This window comes from Pempheris klunzingeri, chromosome 21 (assembly GCF_042242105.1).
Source record: "Pempheris klunzingeri isolate RE-2024b chromosome 21, fPemKlu1.hap1, whole genome shotgun sequence".
Taxonomy (NCBI): domain Eukaryota; kingdom Metazoa; phylum Chordata; class Actinopteri; order Acropomatiformes; family Pempheridae; genus Pempheris; species Pempheris klunzingeri.
In genome coordinates this window covers 10,812,094-10,831,026 of record NC_092032.1, presented here as the reverse complement: position 1 = coordinate 10,831,026, position 18,933 = coordinate 10,812,094, and the positions used below count along the sequence as shown (strand labels likewise).

The 18,933-nt window shown below is 42.0% G+C and overlaps 1 protein-coding gene across 1 annotated transcript; it reads left to right on the top strand.

Moving 5' to 3' along the window:
- The first annotated feature begins 277 nt into the window (after positions 1 to 277).
- Positions 278 to 14,437, top strand: crispld1a (cysteine-rich secretory protein LCCL domain containing 1a). The gene is made up of 14 exons (XM_070852968.1): positions 278 to 538; positions 6,877 to 6,995; positions 8,616 to 8,748; positions 8,865 to 8,980; positions 9,146 to 9,246; positions 9,329 to 9,520; positions 10,222 to 10,282; positions 10,368 to 10,434; positions 10,634 to 10,764; positions 10,906 to 10,949; positions 11,054 to 11,126; positions 11,233 to 11,308; positions 11,443 to 11,576; positions 14,372 to 14,437. The coding sequence occupies exons 1-14, from the start codon at positions 278 to 280 to the stop codon at positions 14,421 to 14,423; spliced, it is 1,560 nt and encodes a 519-aa protein (XP_070709069.1). The 3' UTR covers positions 14,424 to 14,437.
- The last annotated feature ends 4,496 nt before the right edge of the window (positions 14,438 to 18,933 follow it).

The window sequence follows — 18,933 nt, the reverse complement described above, 5'->3', positions numbered from 1 at the left end:
TACCTGTTGCCCTGCACCAGACCGAGTGTCTGCAAGCCAACACAGTGTCCTCACCAAGTGCAATATTGACTCGAGTTATTCAGCTAATTTGATACAGAGCCCCAATTCTAGTTCTTCCAATAATCCTGTTTTGGTCTCTCTGCTTGGTTCCTTTGCCAGCTCACATTGTAGACTAAGAAGAGTGTTTTTCTGTGCTGGCCCGCTCCCCATTTCGCCCCATCCGTCCTGCCTGAGTTCGAGAGGATCACCGCCTTAGTTGTCTCCAGCGCTTACCAGGATGAGGCATGTATCTCCGGGCTGGCTGAGGGGCGTGCCCCTGCTCCTGCTCCTCCACACCGCCACCTCCATGGTGATGCTTCCAAACTCCACAGGCTGGGAGCGGATTCTGGACAAGTACCTGGATGAGGAGGGGGACTGGTGGGAGGCCAAGCAGAGGGGGAAGAGGGCCATAACCGACAGTGACGCTCAGCTCATCCTGGACCTTCACAACAAGCTCAGAGGCCAGGTTTACCCTCCTTCTTCCAACATGGAGTACATGGTAAGTGGATGAAGTATTCCCAGGAGCAGTGCAATGATATGTCACACAGTTTACATGTGTTAAAACGCTTTGACCCCACTCTGAACTCCCTTGTACACTTGTGGACCATATAGCTTAGTGGCCTGACCCAGTCACCAGACTGGCTGGCACTTGTCCTGCTTGGCTCACACACAAGCAGCATGCCAGAATCTAAGCACCTTCACACATGAGCCCCCCGCCCCCGCCTCCCCACACACAAGTCTGTACCCATGTGACCTTGATTGTTTTGCCGGAAGAGAAGAATTCCACCAACTTGCCAATGATCACATTACTACTGCGTTTTTCTTACTCTTGCTAAGAGATTTGTTTGACTTTATCCTTTGGCCATCACGTGTGTGTACAGCGCCAGATCACTTTTCACAGTGCAATTAGAATCAGAGCACGGCACCAGGGCTTGTTTTACCAGCTGTCTACCCCCCACTAAACACACACACACACACACACATACAGGCATGCCACACCTTCTGAAAGTCTGTGCTCCACAGATCTGGAACTTTTCCAAATACACTACATGTGTAGGCACTGCTTGACCGCCACATTGTGTTACCACCAACAGTACTCTGGAAGTTAAAAATCAATACAGTGTGCAGGAGGTAATGTGGTTTTATCTTCCTTTCATCTCTGCTTAAAGAGCTACAGAACAAAAGGCAGTATTATTCTGTGGTAAAGGCAAATAAACAGTTCCTGCTGGTGGCAATTGCTGGACTGTGTAATTGTATAATTGAGAGGTTGGACTTGAGGACCCCTTGTGTGTGTGTGTGTGTGTGTGTGTGTGTGTGTGTACGTGCGTGCGCACATGTGTGTGAAAGCACCACTCTGCCTGGCAGGCTTCTGGTTGAGGCACACTCTAGTGGAGAAATGCTGAGCCAGCAGCGCACAGCTCCTTTCTACTGTCTCCTGTTACAGTTGGCTGTTCTTTTTTTTAGCTCCAGGGGCACCCAGGGGTGAAATATGGAGAGGCATGCAACAAGAGGACGTGAGGTTAGAGGCAGAGTGAAAACTAGCAATGACTACAGTAGGTAAATATAAATAGAGGTGCAAAAATGATAGAGGAGAAGGCAAGGACAGACCCATAGAGGGAAAGACAGAGTAGCAAAAAAGTTGTTAAAATAATTGAAAATGAGACGAGGTTGAATAAGAAATGGGAAAAAGAAGGTGGGCATAGTTGGAAAGTAGAAAAGAGACAATGACTTCTTAGACTACATACTGAAATCTTATTTGCAGTTCTGTAAATGTCAATATCTTTCAGGCGAGAAACTGTTCAGGTCACATTTAAAGTGGATTTTTAGTGATTTTCTGCGCTTTACTTTGAAAGGGGCTCCATATTTCTCAGATTTTCCTCTTGTCTGTGTTGAACCGCTGTCACCTTTCAGAAACCTCACAGCTTCACTGTACTGGAAGACTTCATAGACATGCTTCCCTGCTCTCCCCACACACCCATGCATGCAGACGCACACATACACTCGCACAAAAACCTTTGTGCACATACATAGCCATTTGCCCATCAGCTCTGTTATTGTCTGCCATTGTATTAAACCATAACCCGACTGACCCTCTGTGGCAATCATCACAGAGACTCAGAGATAACATCAATCCAAATCCCTCCCATCTTTCCTCCCCCTTCATCTGTTTCCTTTTCTTGCCCTCTCCCTCTGCCTCCCTCTCCCTTATCCCTGTGGCTCCGTTCCCATTCTGTCATTATCCAACACAGAGGCCCAAAAAATTCCCCGGATAAGCATTCACACTCTGTAGCGATCCAGAAAGCTTCAGTGCTTTTTCAGTAGGGGCATGGTGGTTCTGCCTCTCACTCAAATGTTGACCCACAGGTATAAACAGAGAAGTGTCAGTGTTTGAAGTGCTGCAAGACAAACAGATGGCATCTTGGGAGAAAGGACCCCACCTGCCTTGATGTTTGACTTGGCTTTGCTGGACTGCACTCAGGTCTGAGGTGGTGGTGATGTCAGTGGTTTAAGATAAAGCTGTATTGACATTTTTCTGTGTGGGATGTATCAGAGTTTTGCTGCAAGCGTATGCCATTTTAATTTATCGTTAGATAATGTGGCTGTCCAATCAGACAATCATTAAAGTCTAGACTGCAAAATTGCCTTGAATTAACTTTACCCACTATGTTTGATTAAGGTAATGTGGGCAATGTGAAGCAGTATTTAGACAGCTTCAATGTGAGGAAAACTGGTTTAGATTGATACAAATGCCATTTGACTGCAGTGGATAAAGATTAAGCAGAAACGTCCAAAGGTTTTTTGTTTTTATCCCAGCTTGTACTGCAGACTACCTCAGAGCCTAGAGGCCCGCTAGGAGAAAGAATCTCTCCAGTGTGTCCTGGGTTTTCCCCCGGGTCTGGTCAGCTGGTTACGCCCAGAAAACCTCCAGAGAAAAAGGGAAGTCCACTGGTTTCTCTAGATGTAAAGAGCAGCGGCTGAATACCAAAGTATGAGAAAATGTAGGTCCTATGGATTCACATACTGTAGATCCTAAGAGAGGTCCAGTCCACATCCAAAGTCACGCTCCAGTGAAGCTAGAAGGACAATATCATCCCAAAATAGCAGAGATGCCATCTTAATGTCACAAAGCTGGATACTCACCTGCGCCGGCTGTATTCTGTCCACAAATATCACAAACAGGAGAGGCAACAAGGCGTACCCTTGTGGGAGTGCAGTGCCCACACTGAACATGCTTGATTTAATGCCAACAATGTAAACATACCTCTTGCTCTAAGTGCACTGAATATCTCGCAATAGCACCTTCTGCGAATACTTCAGGGAACCTGGAACTTTGTAGAATTGCAAAACAAATGTAGATCAAATGATCAAATTCCAAGACGCCCACAATTGTGTGCAAATCTTTATGCCCAAGAGGACAGTGCTGTCAATCTGAGGCTTGACACTTTCCTACTGCCTTCTTTACTTGTCCTTGTCTTACCCTCATCCCTGAAAAATACTTTCTGGTTCCAAGCTTGAAGGTGTGCCAAAGACATACCAGTGTTTGCTGTACGTCAAATCTGATGTCCTGTCCAGACGGGAATGTCATTTGGGTTTAGAAGTTCCTCAAAGTCTTGACTTTCACTAGCAAAGTGTCTCATACGTGGATTTTCACTGCAGCCCTTTTAGTCTGTTAATGACTCTCTGCTGATTCTGGAGCAGCCTGTGCCAACATGGCTCAGAAAGGACTTCCTCTCCATCTTGCCTGGATTGCAGCCACGAGAACCACTAACCACCATTATTGATCAATGAAATGTGAAAAGGAAATGTGGAAAAAAAGACTGCCTTTGTGCAGCTCTACTCAGTAGCCCAGTATTTCAGTAGCTGATTGATAATTATTTATTACTGATAATGTGACTGCTATTATTATTTCCAAGACATTATACAGCATAATATCACACCAAATAAAAAAATCAGGCTAAGCTGTTGTTTAGGCTCAATGTGTGATGCCCATTAAATGAGACAGCTTCCTCTTCAAGTATAGCCTACATTAACCAAACTATGTCCCTGTTGTAACATGATAATGGCAGACAATGGTATTCGCTGGTTGACAAAATTCAGACAATAAGCCACAGGACCTCTAATGTGAGCTGATGTGGAATGCACTGCATGAAGTCCTGTATACTCTATATTGCTGTGGGAAATTATAGTAGTTGTTTTGACAGGCAATTCAACATAAAGTCATGGGACCTAAGCACTTTTCCTTAATGTCATGTACAGTAATGATCACTTTTCCTACATTTGAGCCTGTTATTACGTCACCTCTTTGTCTCCTTCTTATCACCTCTTCTGCTCTTTTGTCTGTCGGGTTTCTTTTTCAACTTCAATTTTTTTCTCAACTTCACTGTCACCAATTCCCACATCTCTCCCCTGCTTTTTTGGTATTTCCCCACGCAGCATTGATTATGAACAGGAAACTCAAACTTGCAAAGGAAATACACCTCTGTACCTTTTGGAATGCAACCAGATGACCGAGGAAAAAAAAAAAAAAAAGACGGCCGCAAATGAAGTGTTAAGTGAAATACACAATGCCGTGTGCACAGCGCTGAAAGACCTTAGCAGGGGAGATGTTTTTCTTTACGGGCCCCCTGCAGGAGTGCGGCGAGGGTGGGTGGTAGGTGGTGGTGGTGGTGGTGGTGGGGGGGGGGTTGGTTATGAGGCCTCCCCTGCTGGGCTAACTGGGCAGACAACAGCAGCTTGACAAGCCGGCTGCACTCTGTACCAGATTCAACAGCCCAAAAATACGTGTCACTGTCGACACTTTCTGAGCCTGTTTTCCCTGCAAGTTTGCGGACGACGGGATGAGTTCCCCAGTTGGAAGAGGGCTGATTCTGTTTATTATTATTTAAGACATGCTTCATGAGCATCGCAAATAATGTCTTTGTGATAGAAACCATATTCAGCAACATTCTCCTCCAAGACACTGTGGCCAGAATGTTGGTCATTTTTGGCTTGAAAACCTATCCTGTAGTTGTGGCCACAGCTAAATGTTTTCAGACCCATAACTGTTCATTAATGGTCAAAAACATCATGTTGACCCCGCTCAAGTACAGAACATCCTTTGTGCTATGGTTTGGCACTTACCACAGCTCAATCCAGTGTGTTTCAGGCTACTTATCGGTGTAAACATTGGTTATATTTTCATGCAAGGAGGTGTCATTTGTCAAGAAAATGGAAGGGGGAGACCAAGGTTATAACTGAACAGCTTCTACTGGGGATGCCCAGGCTTGAATCTCTTCAGTGTTTTTATTTCAGCATCTTCATCTCTATTGAGATCCCCATTAGCTAACGCCTTGACAGCAGATAGCCTTCCAGGAGTAGCCATCGTAAGCTATTATAGTGGCAAAAAGGCACAACCAGGGATTACAAATAGATATGACAATACTAATATACTGACACTTAGTTGCAGCACGCTGCCAACAGAGGTAGTTTCTGTGCAGAGATAGAGTTTCAGGTAAACACATTCTCAGGCTGTTTCAGCCCTGGCTGTCAGTCATCATTTGGCCTTATTGTGCAAGACAGACCACAGGCAGCTACACATGAGGCTGTTGTAACACTGATACACTTCCTCTTCGCAGGTGTAGAGATGAATGAAACATATAATGCACACATCCAGGTGTTTATTTGCTCTGTGTAGCAGTTATGTAATGTTGCTACAAGGCTTTGTGCTGAAATATGACATAACACACAGTGCAATAACGGCAGAGTTAGGCGATATCACCTTGGTGTTGTTGATTTAAACAAATGCGTCCGCTCGACAGCCAACAGGATTCCCAGAAAGAGCTGAAAAAACTGCTCAGAGTTAAGAGTTAATTTACAGCGCTGCCAGACATCCTGTTGTTAGGTAGGCGTGTGTTTGGGGAGTAATGCAGAGAGCAGCAGTTGTTTCTGGTGGGACTGGAAGTGGGTGACGGACGATGGAGGAGGGAGGTGGTGGAAGCGGGGGAGTTATTTTAGTGTCTGTTATTGGATGAGATTTCACTGAGGGTAAGCTATAACTTCCAGGGCCCAAAGTGTGAAATGTAAAAAGTTCTGACACCTCCGCTGCTACACGGTACTAAAGCATGTGCTCACGCACAAACACACATTTATGCACACTCACATGTAAACTAATTGACTTTCTTGTAGAAACCTGTTAATATCCCACGCAGAGGGTGAAAGGGAAGGTGTGCAATTAAAGGAACATACAGCGTCCTTCAGAGGAATTACAGCTGGTGTTATTCTAACTTTTTTTGTTTATGGTAGAATGTAGGTCATCAGAGAGGAAGGACACTCTTTGCATTCCCAGAAAACCCCAGAATGGGAATATGATCCTTTAGTACCCAAGCAGAGCCAAACTTGACTGAGAGGGCAATTCAGATAGAGGTAAAGGGAAACAAAAGCCTGCGCTCAGACATCTCACCAGAGACATATGGAAGGTATTACTTAAGGAAAGACAGCTTTTGCATTTTTTGAATAACACCCAATCCTACAGGAAAACCCACCTGGGGAAAGTCAGCTGAGCAGCAATGAGAAAGTGTAAAAGCTCACATCAACATAGCTCTGCGTTTAGCTTACAGATTACTGCACTAGCCACAGCAGTTCCTAGTTTCTATGACTTATAATAACATATGATAAGTAATGCCTGTTCAGTATGTGTTTGAATGCAACCTCACATCACAGACACCACCATATATCTCATGGTCCATTAGTAGCAATATAGCAGTTTTGTGTTGCACTTGATCGCCTTATTTCCACTTCTTATGAAATGTAATGCAGAAAGTGGCTTCTTACCTTTTTTCTATCTCATCTCCTGTGCAGGTGTGGGACACGGAGCTGGAGCGCACTGCAGAGGAGTGGGCAGAGACCTGTTTGTGGGAGCACGGTCCTGCCAGTTTACTGCCACAGATCGGACAGAACCTGGGAGCACACTGGGGAAGGTAAACAATAATTCAGTACAAACAGTTTCTGTATTCATAGGCTGTAATTTTGTCAAAGCCTGAGGGTAAAAATTGCCCTGCTGAAAACATTAAAGCTGTTTAAAGTCAACATCTGCGTGTATGTTACGTGATGACAGACACCAAGCAACCCCTTGATCTTGCCTCTGTGTTGTGTTCAATTGGTTAGATGTATAGGGGCCATACAGTTGGATGGCTACAGCTGGCTCAGACCCAGTACACATAGGCACATCTTTCATGAACTAGCCAAGTTAAATGAGAATACATGAAAATATGTACGTGGGTAGGAACAGAATACAATGTACTGGTGAGTCATACAATTAGGTGGTCACGGTAGGCACAGACCATTTTTTTAAAAATAGTTACGAATTGTTAACTTCTTTTACTACATGACGTTGTTAAATACTCGATTCTGATTGGTCAATTAGAGAATTCTACAGTCTGTTATTTGCTATCTGATAGCAGAAGCAATAGAAAAGTTTTTAAATAAATAAAATCATTCTTTAATCAATATTTTGGGTCAAGTTATTGATTTCTTTACTAAGTAGTCGTGTATAAAGCAGGATAATTCTTAGCTCCATTTTACTTTATAAGACGGATTTAGCGACATACACTGCGTAAAATTCACTGTTACATTCCCCATAAAACGACAACGTTTTGTTTTTAGATTTCTATTTTTGTACAAATTAAACAAACAATGTAGAACATGTTATACAGAACACTGCTATACATGACCAATTTAGCACTGTTAAATGCATTGATTCCACTCATTATATTTGGTAGCAGCATTTAAATAAGTCCAGAAACTCACATGCTCCTATAGAGGACATAACGTGTTGCATTTGTGCAAAAGTGCATTTACATACCTTGCCTGCCCTCCTGAGCCAATAAACCTGCACACTACTGCATATATGGCAGGTGGAATCGTATGCAGTATAGACTCTGTTACATGTGTTCATTTGTTCGCTCATCTGTTCGCTCAGTCCTCCGTAAAGCACCTGAGCAACAGCGCTGCTTCACATAAGAGACTCTTGTTCCACATCTAATCATATCACTCCGCAGTCAAGATGTCCGTTTGATTTTAATCAGATTAACTAGCAGCACCTGGTGCCAAATTAGTGCCGTGATTACTGCAATTTATTGGGAGAGCGCAAATGTTTGTTCGCCAGCTTGAGGCTTAAGGGCAGTCTGAACACATGGGTTTACATTACTGTGGTTACCAATGGGGTCACATTACAGATGATATGTGTAAATTACTTTGCACTTTACTCTTTGTTTTGTATCTGATATCCTATATCAAATAAATAATTGATTTCTTGGTTTGGTATAAGCAGGTTAGTGTACAATGTTCTCTTCCATTTACATTTACAAGAGCTGCTGTTTTTGCACTAATAAAGGACAATTATTTAAATATATTCTAACACTGAAAGGTCACTTACTGTATTGGTGTGATGTATATGCATGTAGGTTCTTGAAAGAGGACTTGCAGGAAGCAGGGATCAGCTTTGATGCATAACGCCAACTCCTACACCAATAGAGACACAAGATAATAGAAATGTTTGTGAACAGTGTCATCACAGGTACACTTACTCATCTCTCCAGGTACCGTCCACCCACGTTCCATGTGCAGGCCTGGTATGATGAAGTGAAAGACTACTCCTTCCCTTACCCTCAGGAGTGCAACCCCTATTGCCCTTTCAAGTGCTCCGGCCCAGTTTGTACTCATTATACACAGGTAGCTAGGTCTGGATCATACCATTTTATCAGGTTTTTGGAGACTTTATCCCTTAGTGATTTAAGACTATACTGTATCATCAGTTTTTCATGGTCTGTCCTGTCATCCTTTTGCAGCTGGTTTGGGCCACCAGCAATCGGATTGGCTGTGCCATCAACTTGTGTTACAACATGAATGTGTGGGGACAGATTTGGGCCAAAGCCGTCTATCTTGTTTGCAACTATTCACCAAAGTAAGCACATTTGTTTTGATGTTCTTTCGCAGCTGCATGACTGATAGACAGGCTGCAAGAGAACAAGAATCTTAAATAACACATATAAGAAGTTGGAAAGCATTGTGTGTCATTAATTTTGCTTGTTCTGTTCAATAAGCCATGCTTGTTATATGACCTGAACAGGGGAAACTGGTGGGGCCATTCTCCTTACAAACATGGGACCCCATGCTCTGCCTGTCCTCCCAGCTATGGAGGAGGCTGCAAGGACAACGTCTGCTACAAAGGTATGTGTGGGGGAATATATACAATATAAAAGAGAGAGAAGAATTGGCTTACTATACCCTGTTTTTGTGACTTAACTTGAAGATGACAGCTCCAACCCTCCACAAGAGGAAACGGAAGAAAACAACTTCATTGAGCCAGAGGCCCCCCGTACTCCACAGAAGCCCCGGTCTAGGGCCTCCAAGCCCGAGCCTCCCAGTCTCCCCACCCCAGCCCCCACCAAGCCCCCCACAGAGGACGTGCAGAAGAATGAAGTGGTCAACACACAGCAGATGTGTAAGCTGCCATTTAACTGTTTATTCTGGATCTAGTTTCATCTCAAAATGCGGGGTGCAGATCTGTTTTAGGGTTGGGAGGTGCACAAAGTGGAGTATAGGATGCAATCTAAATGAAAGAAGAAACTTTGTTTTTAAAAATTGGGTCAAAACCAGAGAATTTGTGAATAGCTGTCTGCTTAGTGTTGAACAAGCAATAATGGATAACAAGCGCAAAAAATAGGCCTTGACCGGAAATGTTTTTCTTGCAATTTATCTTAAATTGCCTTGATGTTCTGTAGCCTTTATCTGTCATCCTCCTGATTAACCCTGACAGTTTCTGAAGTGTACTTAATATTGCAAGTCACTCGTAGGAGCAGGGAGGGGAGGTCTATTTTAGCATGATCCCCTGAGTGTGTGTTTGCTTTTGGCCGGCTGAAAGGGGTTGACGGGTGAGAGGGGCTCGCTGTGGTTTTTAAATGGCTTCCTCTCTGCAGTGCAAGGGGCCTGTGCTTGTAAGCTGAGACACTTCCTCCAGTATTGCTGACCACCCTGAACCTTGTTGCAGGAATTTCTCTCTTCGGTCCTTGAAGCATCACAACCTTCACTGGGGTTTCACTCAACTCAGTCTTTTAGAAACTAGTCATCTGCATCAGAGCAGCCAGCTCATGCATGCTGGTTTCTGTACGAGCGCTGAAAGGCCTTTATGTCTATGTCTTTCAGCTCAGCTTGTGACCTGTGACACTAAGCTTCGAGATCAGTGTAAAGGAACACCTTGTAATAGGTACAGTTAAGATAAAGTATAATAAAAACAACAGTACAGGAGCATACAGTACACTTCACCTTATTTTTCCTGTATTAACCTACAGGTATGAGTGTCCAGCTGGGTGCCTAGATGCCACAGGAAAAATAGTTGGAACAGTATACTATGAAATGGTGAGTACACTAGTTGATGTAGAAGTCATCAGACTGAGTTATCCAAATAATGTGTGACTGTGTGGGTTAAATTAACATATGTGTGTCCTGCCAACGTGCCCTTGAGCAAGACATTAAAGAGCTACATCCTTAAATCTGTGTCAGCAAAAGCCCTTTAATGTAGATCATAGTTGTAGTCAATGAAATGTTCTTTTTGCAGCAATCCAGCGTGTGCAGGGCTGGTCTACATGCTGGTGTCATAGATAATGATGGAGGATGGATGGATGTAACAAGACAAGGCAGAAAGGAGTTTTTCATCAAATCCAACAAGAACGGAGTCCAGTCTCTAGGGTGAGGAAATAATATTAGAAACAGTGTCGCCATGATTTTTCCCTGATGATATTTGATTGCAAGATACACTTTTACACAAAATATACTCACAAATGAAAATTATGTAGTTTCATGTCAATGCTGCGTGTTTCCTCTTGACAGAAAATATCAAAGTGCTAATGCCTTCACAGTTTCCAGAGTAGCAGGTTAGTGTGACAAAAATGCGACGCTGTAATTATAGATATGTCACATTTTGTATTAAATTACTCATTATAAGTGCTGCAAACGTAACTGTAATTATTTCTTGCAGTCAAAGCCATTACATGTGAAACCACAGTTGCACAGCTGTGTCCATACCAAAAGCCTGCTAAACATTGTCCAAGGTAAGAACCTGACTTTATGTCTGCCTGCATGTCTTTTTCATAGGTTTAGTTATCCAGTCTAATGTAAATTTAAGTCATTAACCATGTCCATCTGCTCTGTTTTTAGGTTATACTGCCCAAGAAACTGTTTAGAAGAGAACCCTCACATATCCAGAGTAATTGGCACCAGAATATACTCTGACGTAAGTCCGTATTTTTGAAGCTGATTATGTTATAAACTCATTCATCGCCAGAGTCCTCAGTGTTTTTCCTAAAATTATAGACTGAAATGAATCAACATTTATTATGTTACCTTTCCTCTTGCACACCTCTGTAGAAGTCCAGCATATGCAGAGCAGCGGTCCATGCTGGAGTAATCAGGAATGATGTGGGTGGTTACATCGATGTGATGCCAGTGGACAAGCGGAAGCACTACATTGCGTCATACCAAAATGGCATTTTCTCAGAGAGGTATGGTATGCTTAATCTACAAATTGCCAAGTGCAATTTTTAGGGAAAATACTAATATCTTTGAATTTTTAACTTTCAGAGATTAAAACCCCTCAGATTTACACAAAATCACCCCAATTGTAACAGCACTGAAGATAGTGGTAGAAACAACAGCTCTATAGATAATACCACAAAATATTCCATTTCAATTTATAAAAGATTCTAAAAAAGATATAAAAGATTATAAAAATCAAATGTAAAACACAAACTATAAAAAACATACTAACATACTGTCATAGAATTAACTGTTTAGGGAGATCTGGGTCAGCAGTCTGTCTTACAACTTGGTTGGAAAGCGAAAGGGTTAATTTGCTGGGGCTCAGAAAGACGGATGAGAAATCAATGACTCTCAGGTAGAGAGAAATTTATCCACTCTGCCCTCCCTTGTGGACCTAATCTTTTCAAGATGCAGGCAGTTTGTTACATCTCTCATGCAGTGCACATGGGAGGGTGATTAGCATGCGTCTAGTTTAAAATAATTAATTGCTTGGCAATTAGTGTAGTGAAGATGAGTGCATCTTAATGCAGTTCTGGGACGGGTTTGTTTTTTGGTAGCAATTTAAAGAGGGCAATCGGCAGACAAGGGTCTAAAGCTTAATATAGTGGCTCCGATAAAGAAAAAACAAACAAACAAGAATGCAAAGCAGTGAAAAGCCATATTATGCATGGAGGAAGAGGGATCCTGCCAACATCTAACACAAAGGGGATCAATATATGGTTACATTTTTGACGGTTTCAACTTAGTCCAACCAAAATGGTGGATAAACCAAAGCTGGACAAGGTTGTTGACAGCACATGTGGCGAAGGAATGGATTCCTCCTGTTGTTTTTTCTGAAAAGGTGCATTTCAAATCAGCCTCCCTCGACTGTCTCATCAAACATAATTGAGAATGCATACAAATGAGAAATCAGGAATATCAGCAGAATAGAGACAGTTTCTTTGCCTGGACATTATAGTCTGATGATTGTTTAGTTAGGTTGAGGAGGAAGTTAAACTGTATTAAACAGTGAACTACCTTTAAGTTATTGTCATCATTGGAAATGTGTGGAAAGATTAATCCAAGGCAGGTTAAAATGGTGATATTTGGAAGTTGAACAGCTGTAACACTGCCATACTTCTTGTTATACACAGCTTGTTACCGTAACCTTGAACAAATTATCAGCGATGGCTTTAACAGAAGGCGTGTAGGCATTGCTTCTGACCTAAAATGACCTCTAAATTGTATCCAGGAACAGTTTTTAATTGTTCTAAAACATTAAGAATTAGTCAATAGTAGTGGGGAAATGGATGCTGAGAATATTTGCAAGTAAACAAAGTACACCTATAATATAAATTATATTGTTATAGCTTTGTGAGAGATGAAAAAGATCAAATACATGTAACACATCCACCTTCACAGACATGATACAATTTTACAGGGAATATTTAATCCTTATTTAACAATGTTACACTCAAATACAGCACCAAATATACTCTCTGAATCTCAAGTAGGTTTCTAAATGGAGTGCTGCATCGTCGGCATAGAGGTAGATTTTTGCTTATATCAGCTCACATTTTTTTAATTTCTGCTCTGACAAGGAGGGGTGAGAGCAGAGAACCCTGTTTGGCATCACCCGCTGCTAACACAGTAGGAAACAGGAGACATCATTGGTTTGTACGGTGGCTATTGGAATTTTAAGAAGCTTAAACCAGGCAATAAAATAGCTACCCAATTCAAATCTATGCAGAGTGAAAAAATGTGCCTCTTTAGGAGTCTTGTATCATCATATAGCTCTTCTGCCTCAAGAAGACAGTGTGACTGAATTTTGAATTACAGAACATATTAATAATGTTCAATGCCGGTCTCTGATATTGAATAATATTATAATCCTTTGGTCTGTATTTCTGGTGAGATGGAATTAAGTTATGAGTTAATATTTTAATGACAATTTTGTCATTGTTGGGGCAAAGACAACAAGGCCCATAATTCCCACTGTCAAGCACATGGCTGTCACCATCTTCCTACATAATGGGTTCTCAGTGACTGAAAGAGAATAATTACATTTATGTGTTAACAAAGAAGGGAGCTTGTGATTGCGTAAAAAAAGACATTCTAATGCCGATGTTAATAAATTGAGTGCATGTGCCGAAGCTACGCTGTACCACTTAACAGCATTAGGGTCACAGGCCCGTACCAGCCTCTGTTTAAAGCTTAAATGACCCACATACTGTAAGGTCTGTTCTAGTTTTTTAGAGATATTAAACTGCACCAACTTTGTACTGTTCTGTCGTCAGCAGAATAGCTATTAACATGACCCGTGTAGAGAACAAGCACACACACAGTCTCATTTATCCTGTGGCCTTCCCTCTCTCTTTCTGTCCATTCCCTCTCTCCTCTTGTCTCTCTCCACCACATTTATCTTTGTCACTCTGCTGAGATGCCTGACATCTGTTAGTATCTGCCCGTCATTTATCTGTCTCCTTTAACTTCACAACATGTCTGTCTTTGTTGGATTAACACATGAAGTCCCCTGTGTTTGTGTAAAAATGGGTGGTTTATCTGTTTTCTCAGGGAGCTTCAACCTCTATCTGTTTGTGTCCTATCTGTCATCAGAGTGTCAGACAACACACTGACATGCACATTTCTCCGTGAAAACCCCAAATGTGTCTGTTTGTGTGTGTATGTCATCTGCGTCTCTCTGCAAAACGCTGGGACATGTTCTGTCTCTGACACATCCAGACTGACTCTCCCCCCCTTGTTTCTCTCTTCCCTGCAGCCTTCAAAACCCTCCTGGAGGGAAGGCGTTCCGGGTGTTCGCTGTGATTTGAGTGCCCCAGAGGGCGGCTTCACCAAACAGAAAGCGCACTTGGGCTGTTGAATAGGCGGTAATCAAGCCCTGTTGTCAAACTCAATGACTGAAATGTTTCTGGCTCTGCTACACTCCATGGGTTAGAGGTCGTCTCCATGACAGCGTAAACCCAGCAAGACAAACCTGACACGTACACAACGAGAAAGTTGTCAGTATTCACTCACACGGAGTTTTCATTTTATCATCTTTAGTGGGAAATTGTATGAACTGTAAATATCTCTGAATATTGTTGTACATATTTGTTAATAGTATTACAGGTGTTTTTGTCTTTGTGCCATTGCCTTGCCTTTTAACATATAGCTTTGTATGAATATTGTTGATTATAGAAATCCTAACATTATAATGGCACTTAAGGATGAATATCATTTTTAATGTATTAAGTCTGGCACATTTTTACTGGTGCTCTTGAGAGGTTTGTTGTCATATTTTGTACTTTTTTTTAATGATTGGGGAACAAATTGCTATGCATTTATTTTTATATGATTATGCTTTTTATCAATATGATTTATAAAGTATGCTGCTATATGTCTTTGTATTGTTATTGTAATGTGCCAGTGTGATGGGCTTTGTTTGGTTGTTTTTTTTTTCCAGATAATGTGGTTTAGTTCAAACTCCCCGCAGGTCGGGAAGTACACTCAATCCCTCACAGTTGTCGTTCTCTCAACAAAACCTATGTTTAGTACCCGACTTTATCATACATTGCATTTTACTGGAAGTCCCTACCACAATTATGTTTTCATGCCATATCTATTCATCTCCTTTTGACATTAATAAACAGAAACAATACCACACAACAGTTTTATTTCATACATTATGTAGGAGAATGGTGGTTTTAAATCAATATGTATTTGTTCGCATTGTTATCGGCTCTTAGCTTTGTTTCAGAGCTGCAATCCATATAACGCGCAATTCATTGTATTTTTGTCACTGTTTCTCTGCGCATTATATATATTTTCCTACCTCAGATTGTTAGGAAAAGTCAGTTTTGCAATAAAATATTACAACCACCACGGTTCTCTCTTGCTCAAAGTCAATGTGATATTTCTGAGATGCTTTTGCAAGTGCATTTTAAAATTTAACTGTATATACGTAAAACCTGCATGTAACTGATTATACTATTATTGGGTTTTACTATTAAAATCAATATCTAATGTTTTGCTATCAGCTTGCCTTTAAAACTAATAAATCAGTCGCGTTAGATTGCAATAAATAGTATTTGCTTTCGAGCCACAGCCCAAAAGTTCCATGAAATGTAAAATTTATCTTAGGAATTGTCTCCTTTAAACTTGTATTAGCATTGGATTCTCGACTGTAAATGTGTGGTGGCTGTGGCGATAGGGTGGTGCTCTGTGTTCCCATTCTTGAAGATTTGTTGTGAGTAACGTGATCATAACTCAGACGCAAGTTTACTTGTGCTGATTTTTCCCAGCCTCAAACACCACACTGCCTCAGATTCATTTCACCTCAAGCACGGTCAAAGATATATCTGGGATGAGTATTTTGAAGTTGCAGACTTAAACAGGAAACATTCTCTGAATCGTCTCCAAATGAAAAACCTACACATAGCATATCTAAAAATGATCAAATATTGGCACTCTGAAACTGGGAAACCATTTCCACAGAAGGCTGCTACTGGTTCTTGAACAGTTCATCTGATAATAGTCATAATACCCTCACATTAAAGCTGACAATCTGCTTCAAAAACCCCATTGGCAATGACTCGTTTCACATTTGCTCTAACCCAGTGGATAAGCATGCAGAGCCAAAACACCAAAGATAAAAGTACCTCAGGGAGTCACTGAAGTGGTAGGTTTTGTGGGTTGAATGAAGACTGAACTCAATCCCCCAGACTTCCAGATCCATTGCTCCACTTGAGGGAGAAGCCCGCACTATTCAGGTGGAAGTCTCTCAGGATGTGGCACCCTTTCCCCAATATCCATACCGGTTACTCACTCAAACCTAAGAGGGCGGGAGCATTTAAATGTCCTAGCTTTCCTCTTAGGGTTCGTCACCAGGGAGCAGACTCGTCACTCCTCATTTGCTTCTGAGGAGCAATAGAGCAAAATGACCAAACTGTAATGGCTTCCACCATATCCATGTCCGACAGTGTTATGATGTCTGGAGGGCTGCAATAGGTTGTGACTCAAGCTGCCAGTCTTTGTTATTCCCCCTACTAGTCCTAGTAAATCTTACATGATGGGCTGAGTAAACAGCTACTGCTACAGCTACCCTTTGACACCAATGTGACACAATATAAATGCAATCTTGTTAAAAGACTATTACGGGTGTACATGTGTGGAAATAGTAATTGCATATTTATCTGCATTAGCCGATTTAATTGCACATGTGGACGATACACGCTACATTTACATTGATCCTCACAACATATGGAAAACAGCTTACTGGTTGTGAGCCACGGGAAAAGGTAGATAACTGCTGTGTGTGTGTCTGCGGGGATTTGACAACTTCTATTGCTTCATTCAGACCGAACAGTTGCCCCAAACACACACACTCTGCATGAAATACATCATGTTCCAAAACGTGTGCACGTGCATGTTCACACATTCATGCGTGCGCCTCATTTACGCTCTGACACATCATTTTTGATTAAACAAAATCTCTTGTGATTGGCTGAAATCTGTGGGAGAAGGGGCTGCGGAGTGATTGATAGGCCGTCCATGTGCACCCTGGTCCTGTGAGAGAAAAGAGAAGCATACATCAGACAGGTGTCAAAATTCACAGCGGGCTGTGGTGATAGATGGTGTTCAGGGGCTCTGAAGAATGAAAGGCAGGAGGACGGGGAGGATAGTGAAAGGGAGAAACTCGGGGACACAGGAGAGGGCAGAGAGATAACCCAAAGGCTAGAGAAAACAGCGTGAAGTTTTGATTCTCTGACACCTTCATGAGTATGACTTTGGGATACCATCTGTAGAATTTCTCATCTTTTCCTAACTTTCAGAGTCATGAAAGAGTTTTGCAGGAGCACTTTTCTAACATTATTAGGCACTGTTAGTTAAACAAAATGCTGCATGACTTCAAATAATTAAGGAAGCGGTGCAACACATCAGTTGATGGTGATAGATTGTTGTGAGCCTTCTTATGCGACCCACCGGACAGACAAAGGTGCATTAGGAGCAAGCTGACAGAGCGACAGCCACAGGCCCATTAGGACCAAGGAGACTGAGTGGCGTGAAGACAGATGGGATGAAAGACAAGCTTGCAGCTAGCAGGGTCTGCATGGTGCCACCAGTGTTTTCAGACTGTCGTTTAAAATAAGGAAGGCCATTAATAACCTCCTCACTGTGCTCTGCTCAGCTGCAGTCTGGCGCTTCTTGCAGAGCTAAATGTGGCACTGCATGGCAGCAGACTGGCAGACTGTGTCAAAGAGACCATATACACCTGAGAGGGGAAAGAGAGAGAGGCAGGCAGACAGAGTTTGTATGTTCTGCTGCATTTGTTTGTGCTGTATGTGTGTATGTGTGCTGTGTATTTGGGTTTAATTGTATTTTTTTTCACTCGCTCACCTGTTTGTTTATGTGCCATGTCTGTGCCGACTATCGTACTATGGTTGGATGGGAATCAGATAGCAGTGATGCAGTCAGGGAAGCCGTCAGCACCGAGGTGAAAAGTTATGGTTGCCAGTGGTAATGACTGTGTTCCTTCTTGTCAAACCTTTACTTTGGCAGATGAACAAAACATAAAATTTGACAGGGAGTGGGTTTTTTCCCCTCATGATCCAAAAATATTACATGTACATAGCCACACTGTGAATGTGTTTTCGCAAAGATGGAGTGGGTACTTTGGTGGAGAAAAAATAAGCTTTTCCTGAGTGGCAAGGTGACTCATATAATTATTGAGTTATTTTAGGCATCTGTACTTTTAAAGCAAACCTCTGACAAATCTTAGACATTTGATTTATAATAACCATTCATTACCAGCTGGCTCTCCTACGACCAACCCACCCAACTACTTGACTTAAATTGAAAATCTTATATGATTCAAATCCACTCAGTTGGGGGATTCTACCGGAAGAAGAGATACTCAAACTGATATTTTACATACATATTTTGCACATCATGGTCTAACAACGGATGACGGAAGATTTTTTAAATGCTTTCTGTGTATGAGTTCTTGTGTGTGCTCACGTGAAGCTTGGTTCCACCTTGAAACAAATAATCCTCCCTCCAGACCCAAAATTCAAACGAATATGTTACATGGTTCCCTTATTGGACTGTTTTACTGAGGTGTGAGCAGTGTGACCTAATAGTGTCAAACCAAAGGTTACCTTCACGTGAATGGTTATGGTATGCTGGTGTAATGTGAGCCTTGGTGGTCCTCACTGAATCCGGATGCAAAATAGTGCCACTGCAGAGTGCTAAACTTAAAACAGACATACAATGTCAACAGCACAGACTTGGCCAATGTGTTGCATCAGGTTAATCGCAGGAGGATTTAACAGATGAAATACT